Below are 12,311 nucleotides of genomic sequence, written 5' to 3'. Positions count from 1 at the left end.
ATAAATCAGCCCGGCTACCTATCAGTGACAATCAAATAAACATGCTTTAAAAACACATTAAGGAAAGCACAACTTTTGCCAAGAACAAAACTGAAAAATAAGATGTTTTCCCTAAAGTTACGAATATATTCATTTGACCAAAATAACAAAAGCTTAATTTTTTACCACAATGCATGTTTCTCTCCAATGATTTCTCTGCTAAAAGTTTTGTGGGTGTTTGCCTTTTTTTTTTTTTTTTTTTTAAAGGAATGCAGTCTTCTTGCATAACAAATATTTTGGGCAAGAAACCAAAATATAGCTGAAAGAAGGGATGGCTGGAAGAAAAAACAACCCCTCTGACCAGCACCTCATCTTCTCTTTGGTGAGAAGATGGAAGGAGAATTTAAGTGGAATTTAAAGTGCAATTTAAGGAAGGAAGCTGTGAGCAGGCACCTCAATATGCATACTCCCTGGAGGCAGACTGTGTAACTTTTTATAAAATCTCTCAGTTTTTTCTGTGCCTATATTGTATCAGAGAACTAAGTTTCTTGCAAATGTGGAAAAGAGAAAAAAATACCTTTGGGGGAAAAAAAAGCAAGAGAAAAATTCCAGACTTTGTTAGATTTGCTCTGAAAAGAGGCTGTAGCCAGGTGGGATTCAGTCTCTACTCCCAAGTAACAAGCAACAGGATAAGAAGGAAACATCCACAAGTTGTGCCAGACAAAGTTAGATTGAATACCCGGAATAATTTCTTTAGCGAAAGGGTGGGCAGGCACTGGACCGTGCTACCCAAGCAAGTGGTGGAGTCACCATCCCTGAAGATATTTAAAAGATGTGTGGAGGTGTGACACTTGGTTTAGTGATTCAGAGGTGGCCTTGGCACTGTTAGGTTAACAGTTGGACTTGATGGCCTTAAGGGTCTTTTCCAGCCAAAATTATTCTAGGATTCTGTGACTCTACGGCTCAGGTTCAGGGTTAGCCTTACTGACACCTCTGACTCAAGCATTTGTCATTTATATCTCATTTGTCATTTATTTGTAATTTATATGTGTCCACTAAAAAGAAAATGTGACTAACAGGCAATCCTCTGAAGTCTCCCACACCTGGAAAGAAGTTAATGTACTTATTTACACTGTTAGCTAAAGGCCCTCTTCGAGGCAGCCCTTTGTGTGCTACATACAAAGGGCTTTGTAACCTGAATGTTGGGAGTCTCGGCTTTTTGGGTAGAACTGTGCAGAGGCTTTTCCTTCTGCAAGTCTGGCTTGGAGCTACTTACCATTTTACAGTGAAATCATAAAGGGAATATAACCACATACTCAAACAATCAAAAAGAATCACTGTTGCAGAACTTATTGTAGCATAATGTTACTGCTAAACTGAATACTTAGGCTCTAAGCTCTTGTCAGCCTTAAACAGTCTCTAGAAATTCTTGTGAAGCTGGGATGCATCATGCTTTAGGGACGTACTGCTAGCCCTGGTTCACAGGTGAATAAAAATATCACCTGGAACATCAAATCCATGAAAAATTTTGTTCTGGTCTCACACTGATTAACAGGCTAGTTCTTTCTCAAAAGCAAGGCGTATATTTGAATAATTCATTATGAAAAAAAAGAATTAAAAAAATATTAATTTCAAACATTTAGCACCATCAGTTTTTCGGCAATGAGCCACATGTATTAACTATGCCATATAAACCCATAATTTTTAATCTGAGTTTTAATTAGATTGTTCTTTCAGTTTATTTGTATGCTCCTGCCTTCTTGCACTAAGAAAGTGAGTGAAGAGGGAGTGCAGTATATATTCCCTGTTATAGATATGCTTTTAGGTACACATTTGATACCCTCAATGAATAGCTGCAGTACTTCACATTAGTGGAGCATTCAAAGTTAGTATCAAAGAGCTGGGACAGACAAAATGTGAATCTGCACTTTATTATTTATGTTCTCTCCTTTGATAAATGAAATGATTTCTTAGATTCAAACTCTCTAACTGCCTTGCACTATGGGTTCTCCGGGTTTTGTGCACATAATGAATGCAATGTAAGATGTGTTCCATGTTTGGCTCACTTTCTCACATTAATGAGGCTTAATCAAGTCCACACTTTCCCTCACACCAACTAGAAGAGAAAGACACAAAAGAAACCCTCCCATTATTTCTCCACCCCACAGTATCTGGAAATGTAGAGAAAGTGCTTATTTCCTTCTGCTTCTGTCTCTCAAAAACCTGAGTCTGCTGTCTGAAAAGTGACACAGGCTTGGCCACCAGCACCATCAAACAGCCAGGCCAGTTTGGATCAGCCTCAGCCCAACACATACAGCTTTCTGCTGGAGCAAGTGCTGGTCAGCCTGTCCTAGCACTGAAATGACCCTCGGCATGCACAGTCTGTCAGGAACCACACAGCACAGAACCACAGAATAGTTTGGGTTGGACGGGACCTTCAAAGGTCATCTGGTCCAATCGTTATTAGCGTGCGAGGCAACAAATCCTCTACTTGCACCCCTAAATCCTGCAGTCCTCTCAACAATGAGGTTGAAATAAGCAGGATGATTCGCACCTTTCTAAGACGCTCTCTCTGCCACTTTCTCTGCTGAAGGTTTGTTCACATTTTCACCGTTCTCATCACACCCATGAAGTGAGGTGACAGCGTACTCGCAAAGGCCCTAGGCAAGTGAACTGTGCTAGACTCAAGCTGCAGATTCTACCTTACTTCTTCTTTTAAACATTCCCTTTAGCTTTTACAGTATGTATTGTAATTAAACCAACACTGCTGTGATACTTTTTTCCTTTTCTGAATTTAAATTGCCATTTGTCACACTATCTAAATGAAGACGCTGGAACTTTTGTTTAACCCAAAGCAGCTCCACATATGGGAATTAGCACTTACAGCCTTTTAAGAGAGTGTGCATACATTTAACACATGAAAAAAAGAGTATACCATGTTAGCATTTTATTATTCCATGGAGTACTCTATTAACTTGATATCTGAAATGCATTCAATGAAATTGAATGAATGAAGTCTCACTCTAGGCACTTCAGCTATGGTTTTACAGCAGAAGAACTGCAGAAATGGGCTAATAAGATAATTGTCTTTTATAATGACATTTACACCTATAACTACTATCAATGTGCCCCTGTCTGTCACCTCATGCTCTGGCAATCGCTGGGTATGCATGTTGGATAGGCCATGCACTGAAGAGAAAACTACAATGGGAAGAAAAGCCTCTGTGCCAAGCAAGAGAGCATGGACAGTGCCAGAGGATGTGCACAGAACTGGCTGAATTCACACGTGAAGTCTGAAATAAAAAGTGTACTTTCACCTGTTGTTAATTTCCCCAGACATCATGTTCTTCTATCTTCTTGATACAAGGCAGAATGAATATTGCTTTCATCCAAAGAAATCGTGCTCATTTACCAGTAATTGAAATCCAGTGAAATGTTGTTTTCAGGTTTATAATTGGGGATTTTGTACTCTTCAAATTACTGTCATATCTGTCACTCAAGAAAATTAAATACTTTGAAATACATTAGTGAAATACAGCAATTTATCACTTAGAGCACTGAAAAAGGAATTTAAAAAATAATGTTTAAGTATCCATGACCAGATAGTGAGAGTTTAGTATTTTGTGTGATGATGCTTTCTTTCTGACTTTTCCACTAAAAACCATTTACTTAGACCTCTTCAGACTTGTGTTTTGGTAGACTTCTGGTCCAATGAACTACAGATTTCTGTAGTATACCATACATTACCTAAATCATTGGAAAGATTGCTGAAAATAATTTAGGGAATGTCTAACGATGAAAATCAAGACACATCCAAGCAATTGGTTTTTTATGTCATTGAAATATCTAAAGCTATAGAATTTACAATACCTAACCAGCATATAATAAAACATACATAACTGTCATAAAATAAATCCTGACTATAAATCAAACTCTAAAACCAGTGAAATAAAAATGTGCTCATTTTCTACTGTTTTTCATAAAATGTCAATTAAAAAAAAAAGCAAGATCTTCCTTCAGAAATGCTTAGTATTGGGAGAATATTGACAGAATATGACTCTTCTCCCACAACCGAAGAGAAACATGAAACTCAGGGCCCCCCCTCTGTAAGGTATGGCTGTGGTCATCTGAAGTTCAGTGTGCCTGTTGGTGTCACTTCCCTTGCTTGGGCCCTTTGTTGGGATCAAGAAGGGATTGGAGGAAGTCCCTGAAATGGAGATGGACGGGAAGTCTCCCTCCCAGGCTGGAATAATACTGTCCATTTCACCTCTCCTTCTCCTGATAAACCTCTACCCAGAGCAGTTTTTAGGCCAGAGCTGCCACCAGTGCCTTTCTGTACACCAAGAATTGCACTTCCCCTCATCCTGGCAGCTCTGAAGACAGTCCAGCCTCAGGCTCAAGCTGGCAAACACACGGTCTTACCTCTCTGGGTCTGCAGCAGCGAGAAGAGGTATCTGGGCAGGATGCAGAGGGCTGCCCTGGAGGTTATGTCCTGGGGAAGAGTGGCTGCTGGTGTGGGACAAGGACACTGCCCCAGCTGCTGTTCCACTTTGATTTATCTGCGTGCTGGGGATCACAGCTGCTGAAAGTAAAAGAGAGATACAGTGCTCATGAGGCAGAAAACAACACTGATAACTGACCAAACAACAACAATATTGATAAATGACCAAACATCAACATGCATCCCCTCCTGTCAAGCTGTAGTGCCAACTCTTAGCAACTAAGAAAATGAAAGGTTTTCTGAAGTGTTGCTTTCCACACAAAGGGAAGAAGAAAACCCACGTGAAAATAACTAAGCATTCTTTGCTGCTTCCAAATGACATTTCCATAAAACCAGGCATGAATGATCACAGCCACACTCATTGTCTTGGAGTTTTTTATCTGAACAAGGCTGCAAATCTTCTATACTTTTCCACTGTAGAAGAGGTGTCAAATACTTTCTAAGATATGCATTTTTAGAACTAGTGAACAGAAAGAACAGTTTCAAGAAATGTGAAATGCTTTCTACATTTTCCCCTCATCTGTAAAAATCACAAATTTCTTGAAGAGCAATATTGCTATTACTGGCCCATATTCCTCAGTAATACTTACAAAAATTTTAAGCCATCTGTCATGTGTTGGCACAGTTTGGCTTTTAGTTAGGGAGGAATGTGGAGTGTTTTTCCTTGTCAGGACCTTGGAATTGTTTTAGAAAGGACAGGAACCTATCAGAAGGCTGGTTTGGGATACTAACATCTGTTTTGACCACTGAGAAGGTCACATGCGACTTTGGGAAGTACCCATACATAAACCCTGATTTTCTGCAGGTCAGGCCCTTTTCTTCCTGGTCGGCACAAGGGATAACACTGAGCTGGACCTGCTGTTCCCCTCACCCCTTTGGGGGGGAAGCTGGCCCTGAGGCCAGGCTGGACTCCATCGGCTCCCAGGAGGGGAGGAGAGGTTGCAGCTTAACATCAACAGCTTTTTTCGGCTTCTCCAGAGCCCCAGAGCCCTGGGGCAGGGAGGGATCTCTGCCAGGCCCCTCATACCAGCCATGAGCCTGTTTAGGCCGCCCCATTTGTCACCAAGGGGTGGGCAGAGCTCTTCCCCCCTCTCCTCCTCCAGTGATTACAGACGGAGAAAGAAAACAGAGGGAGGAAACTGAGCCGATCTGAGATGCAGTGGCAGAAATCACATGGCCACTGCAGGCCTGGGCAGATTCAACCCTTTCCTGGCAACATGAAGCTTCCAAGGCCTAACCCTTCCCTGAGAGAGAGAAGAAAGAGACAGAGCGAACGTAGAAACGACACTGCAGGAAGCCAGTGGAGCAAGAGTGAAAGAACTGGTAAGATTATTAGAAAAGGGATTGAGGATGTGGACATTTTTAACCAGACTTCTCTGGGGTAACCTATGGAGAAATGGTCTGTTTCTTGTAATTCTTTGCGGGAATACTGGTTCTAATCAAATTAGGGATTGATATGATTGAGATTTAAGTGGGAATCTCAAAGCCCCTTGCTCCTGGGGTAAAAGGATGTCTCAACCTTTGAGACGAAGATGATTTTAAAGCGAAAGTGATTTGGAACCCTCAGCTCCTAGGGTAAAAGGAGATCTCTGTTTTTTGAGATAGGGACGATTTAGAGATAGAAGAGAACCCTTGTTTTGTACTAGAAGAAGCGTTTTTAAACCCCCAAATACACTGAGAGGCCCAGAAGTAGCCAGGGCAAAGGCTGCTAATGGGTGGAACAGCACAATCTGCAAAAATTCCATGCGGTTGCAGATTTAAGACATTGGGAGCCACGGGACTGTTGTAGTCTTGTGGCGTGTCTCCACAGTGCTCTAGAGAGATTCCTCTCCCTAAGTGATGTAAGATTATGTTTAAATTGTGAAACTGACTGAAAATCACAGGTTGCGTCTCTCTATGTTGTTTTGTAGGAAAGTTAACAGTTTGTAGGGGGAGGGAAGAATGTTTTGGGGTTTCATTCTTTCATTTTTAGTTTTTTTCCCAAATTTTCCATTCTTTTAGTGTGTGTTAATAAAACTATTTGTTTATTTTTAACCTAGGCCTGTTTTGCTTTCTCCTGATCTTTTCCCACAAAAAAGAGAATAAACACTAAAACCAATACACTAAATTTCGCAACCAGAATTTAGCGAACATGAAACCACTACACCATCTTTAACAGCTTAATAATTTTCTATGAGTTTTCTCTTGTATTCTTTTCAATAAGGAAATTTCCCTGCCTGTTTCCTTCCTGACTAAACAAAAAGCAATAAGGACTTTTTTTGAATGTCCTAATTAGTTGATCCCAAATCCTGTAACCTTATTTTCTTGTAATCCTTAAAAAAAAAAAAAAAAAAAAAAAAAAAAAAAAATTAATCAGACAAATTTAAATCTTTGTATCTCTGAAAATCCAGTTACCAACTATTTCTACTGACATCTGTGTCAGGTAGCTCATGCTGATATTGACTGACAGACAAATACATGCTCTTAAATATTTTATGAACACAGAGAATTAAATACTCTGTCTAAAAGATAAAAACTATCTCTCCTGTTTGTCTGTTGTATCTTCCAATCTCTTAAAAAAAGAGTATTGTTCAGGTCTAGTTTGCAGAGTAAAATTCTACCTATAAAATTTACATTATGCTAGTGAATATGCTGGAGTTAATGATTTGAGTTTCTTGATAAAATCCTAGTGCTTAAACCAGTTCCCCAGGGGGCACTGTCAGTAAAATCTTTTAGGCTGAAATACGGGCATGGATGCTGCAATCCTAGCTGAACAAAAACTCCATTAGAGGTAGCGTCACCATAGATCAGTCTTCAAGAAAATTATTTCACAGGTCATCATTTTCTCATTCACAGGTGTGAATTTTGCTACAGAAGATCAAAAGGGTGAAAATTTACCTCGTCTCTCAACTCCTGAGCCTATTTTTGGAAAGACTTTATTAATCCTTAGAAGTCCACCTTTATGACACACTGAATATTCACCAAGCTGAGCAGAGTTAAGAAAAGGCTCATGAGTCTAATTATGCCATAGCCTCATTAACGAGCAGCCCTAGACATCTTTCAGATGGTGGAAATGACACAAAGTGCAAGATGACAGACAGGAAAACGCTTTGTGAATAAAAACATCCAATACAGATGCTGTAGAGCCAATGTCAAAGATTAGGGGAAGCTGACACTGATGATCAAAGCTGGAGGAGCGGAGGCTGACCTTTGTGCCAGGCTCTGCTCTTTGCTCATTTGTGTGTGGACCAGAGCATCCTAATCTAAACCCAAGTGACGAGAGACACCTGGCAGTAGAAGACATCCCAAACCTTAAAGAGGAACAGAGGAGGAAGATTCCACAGGAAGATGAGACATCACTCAAGACAGCAGAGTAATTCACAAAGGGGAAAGGGGAGGAAAGGGGAGGAAAGGGGAGGAAAGGGGAGGAAAGGGGAGGAAAGGGGAGGAAAGGGGAGGAAAGGGGAGGAAAGGGGAGGAAAGGGGAGGAAAGGGGAGGAAAGGGGAGGAAAGGGGAGGAAAGGGGAGGAAAGGGGAGGAAAGGAAAGGAAAGGAAAGGAAAGGAAAGGAAAGGAAAGGAAAGGAAAGGAAAGGAAAGGAAAGGAAAGGAAAGGAAAGGAAAGGAAAGGAAAGGAAAGGAAAGGAAAGGAAAGGAAAGGAAAGGAAAGGAAAGGAAAGGAAAGGAAAGGAAAGGAAAGGAAAGGAAAGGAAAGGAAAGGAAAGGAAAGGAACTAACTTCGCAAATTCTTATTTTATCTTACATGCAGCAGAGAAGAAAATACTGAAAAACAACCAAGCACACATTCTGAGAGGAAAAACAGAGAGAATATTTAACGAATTGGGTTACTGCAAAGGAAAGCCCTGATTGTCTCAATAAAAAGAGACTACCTAAATTATTCCTTGGCAAAATAGATTAACTTGCATTTTACCATGACAAAAACTAATAAAACTGTGTAAAAACATACAATGGCTTAGTTTACCAGTACTGTGATCTTTGCATTTAAAATGAACCTCTTCAGGATCAGGAGTAAAAAGCCTGGGTTATGACCAGGTCTTCAACACAAGGTAGCAAAAGTTTTTTTTTCTGACGTAGCTGTTCTATACCACAGCCATTATTAGCATTCCATGCAAGGATTTTGTAAGCCATGCTCACACATTTTCTAGCTGGTTCAGACTGTGGCAGCACAAGCTCCCACAGCACTGCCCAAGACATGGTGGTTCTGTCTCTGGGAAAAGGTTATCTGTAACCAAGCACAGGGAGCCACTGCCAACCTTCTGCCTAGGCTTCCCAGCAGTACTTTATTTTTCTGTTTTTGATGAAGAGAGAGTCGTGTAAGAGCTAACTATGACAGGGACTAGAGGACCAGGTAGGGTATTTAAGGATAAAACACATATGTATTATCTGCAAAAACATATCCCTTTACCTAGGGTGTGTAAAATGCTCACAGCATGCCAGAAGAGTCTATCTGGGGTCCCACTATGCTTTGGAATAAAGCAACATGGGAGACCACGGAACACCTACTGGCAGTGCAATACATATTCTGTCAGTGCAACTTCTTTCAAGACACTGTGTTAATAAAAGCACCTCCGAGGGCACTCAGTGAATTGAAATCATAACATCAGCAGCTTCTGCCTGGCAAAAATGCAACTATTAAAATTTCCTAGTGTAGACATGGCACTGGTCCAAGCTACTATGTGAATCTTGTAATTACCACCTAAAGGGAAACACTGTCAGGCATTAGCAGTGTACAGATATATGGCAGTGAAAAAAATACTGTCAGTGTGAGGTTACATCACTAGTGAAGACTGATAGAAAACTTTGGACACTATTTTAGAAGCTGCTAGAAAACTTGGCTACATTTTCTTGGGAGCTCTGTCTTTGTCCAGTCCTAGTGGGTTGGCTGTTACATGTGAGTTACTTGCTCTAAAGTTTTGCCAGTAAATACCTTCCCAATGTCTTTTCAGTCCTGATCCCATTAAATATCTGATTCAAATGGTATGACACTGCACAAAGCATGGGTTTATGAGAGCTAGGTCATGTTTGACCAATCTGGTCTCTTTTCATGACCAGGTGACCCGCCTGGTGGATGCAGAAAAGGCTGTGGATGTTGTCTATTTGGATTTCAGCAAGGCTTTTGACACAGTCTCCCACAGCACACTCCTGGATAAGCTGGCAGCTCACAGATGGACAGGAGCACTCTTTGCTGGGTTAGGAACTGGCTGCATGGCCGGGCACAGAGAGTGGTGGTGAATGGTGCTGCATCCAGCTGGCAGCCAGGCACCAGTGGTGTCCCTCAGGGGTCTGTGCTAGAGCCACCTCTGTTCAGTGTTTTTATTGATGACACGGATCAGGGTATTGAGTCATTCATCAGTAAATTTGCAGATGACACTAAGCTGGGAGCGTGTGTTGATCTATTGGAAAGTAGGAGGGCTCTGCAGAGAGACCTTGACCAGTTGGATGGCTGGGCAGAGTTCAATAGGATGAAGTTTAATAAGCCCACATGCTGAGTCCTGCATTTTGGCCACAATAATCCATTTTGTCCCCGCAATTTCATGTGTGTATGGTCCTACCTGGGAATAAGCCACATTAAGGAGGAGTTCTAGATGTGTACAGAATACTTAAATTCAGCCTAAAAGGTGAAAACAGAGATCCTCTTCACTATTGGCAGTCCTGCATTACCGTTCCTTTTGCATCTATTCCCTATGCATCAAATACAATTCTGTTTTTCACAGCAAGGATGTGTCAGTTCTTCCTTCTCATTCTTGTTTTTTTTTTTCTTACAGGAATGAACTGTAATTAGTTTCCAAGGCTGTCACCCTTAGCAAACTACTTTTTTAAGAAAAAAAAACAGACCACTTAAAAAAAAAAAAAAGACTGCTTTTTTCCAGACATCTCTTAGGGACTCACTAGGACAATAGCTTTAATAAAATTCTTTCATTAATGAATCATTTCATTAATCTATTCCTTATCCTCTGCCTCCCTGTTGTACCTACCTACTTTCCTACCATTATTTTAGATACAAGCTCCTGGGGGATTGGTTTCTTATCATGTGCACATAGCACCCAGCTTAGTACTACTTCAGTGAGGGAAAAACCCTAAAGAAAAGTGTTATTCAAGCAAAGCGCAGCAAGTCCTATGCATAGAAGTAGTTAAGTCAAAGTCTCACAGTACAGTGTAAGACATTATTTTAATAATACTTAGAATTCAAAGAAGTTCTGTGACTTTACTGATACAATTTTTAAATTTCAACTTGCAAAGAAAATCCTGCACTTGACAAGCTTTAGAAAGATCCTTTGGTTGCTCTGGAGCAGAGCTTAGTGTGATATTCACTAACTACTTACAAATGTATTACACATTTTGGCTTACGCTTAAATGTGAAATGGTCAATTTTTATCCAAACAGCACAGTAAAAAGATGGGGATTTTTCCTGCTGCATTATTTATGATTCTTCCAGTTTTAGTGATTCTAGATTACTCTATACAAAATGAGTTCACATTATTCCACAGTAGGAAAAAACATCATCCCCATGTTGTCATTATGGGTGCATTGCTCTCATCTTCATTCTGTGAACTGAGTGAACCCAAATGCCTAAGTATTGTTCAGAATTAAAACCTAGATACTATCACAATGCTTAGCCCTTGGTCTGTCTGCTTGCTTTGGACCTATACACGTAATTTTGAGTTAGTTTTAAGCAAAGAGTCTGTCATGCTACCTCACTGTATTAGTAAGACTATAGTCAGTTTGGATTTATTCTATGAAGTCATAAAGACTACAATATAAGAAAAAACACTTTTGGATGCTTAACTCCAAGTAATAGGTGTGTAATAAAAAAAGATTATTGTTCTATTTAATTTAATTGTGTCTGTGTTTATATATACAGTATTTTAACAGGACTGAGAAACTATAAACTATACAGTGATCACTACAGGGGTAAGTGAAAATGGACTTGCATGTAAACATAAACTTTTTATTTTTCTTACATATTTCTAATAGTTTGCTTTCAAACATTTATTCTGTAGACTTATACAATAAAAAAGAGCGACCTTTGCTTTAAATGTGCATCAATAATAAGTGAAGCCACCTTTAAGTAAGAAAAGAATGAAAATCTATTCCTTCTTCTACTTTAAAGGTAGAACAGACACATTTCAGCTAATATGCTGTCTCAAACAGTACACTGTAAAAATAATGCATTTAATTTTTCAGAAGTCCCGAAGATGTTACCTATATTTACAAAAAAAAAAAAAAAAAAAAAAAAGGCAAGCTAAACAAAAAAAGTTTTCAGTGAGTTTTGAAAGATAACTTCTCTGAGGCAAGACACTTTTTTGTGTGTGTGTGTGTGTGTGTGTATTTTACTTTTCTCTCTATGGGACATGAATAATTTCCGTGTTGCCATTTCAATAAAATAATTCTCTGCCTCTTGGAGCCGTCTCTTTTGTTCACATAGTGTATTATCCTGCAGCAGCCCTGAAGAGCAGTTAATGAAACAATTTATTTCAAATGGATTAGGTAGTTGTCAAAATGAATGACATGGATTGATCTACACCTGACATAGTACCTACCCTCCGTTAACTGATGTGAAGCAACACAAGTTAATAGAACTAGGAGAAATTTGCCAGGTTATAGATAACTGGAAACACATGTAAGAGAAAGCAGATTATTACTTACACAGAAATTAATGCTGATAAGAGTACACTGAAAAATTACCATAAAATTAACTTACCATAAAAACTGCCATACAATAGGAAGCAGTGCCAGGAAAGAAACTACCAAAATAAATTAGTATATCAAAGAAGGTTCATTGTTAGTAGTGCTGCAAGCATCAAGTACTGAAAGACAATGCATGAATGAGAC

General features: G+C 39.6%; 1 protein-coding gene across 2 annotated transcripts in view; it reads right to left on the bottom strand.

Annotated features, from left to right (window-relative positions):
* The window catches only part of GLIS3 (GLIS family zinc finger 3), a 170,628-nt gene that overhangs the window by 19,549 nt on the left and 138,768 nt on the right, over nt 1-12,311 (bottom strand). For both annotated transcript variants that reach the window (XM_040091051.2, XM_040091049.2), the window contains exon 7: nt 4,402-4,561. In XM_040091051.2, the coding sequence (XP_039946985.1) occupies nt 4,402-4,561 (160 nt within the window). The remainder of the gene's footprint in view (nt 1-4,401; nt 4,562-12,311) is intronic.

Source organism: Hirundo rustica, chromosome Z (assembly GCF_015227805.2).
Source record: "Hirundo rustica isolate bHirRus1 chromosome Z, bHirRus1.pri.v3, whole genome shotgun sequence".
In the NCBI taxonomy this organism is placed as follows: domain Eukaryota; kingdom Metazoa; phylum Chordata; class Aves; order Passeriformes; family Hirundinidae; genus Hirundo; species Hirundo rustica.
This window is presented reverse-complemented; position numbering and strand designations above follow the sequence as displayed.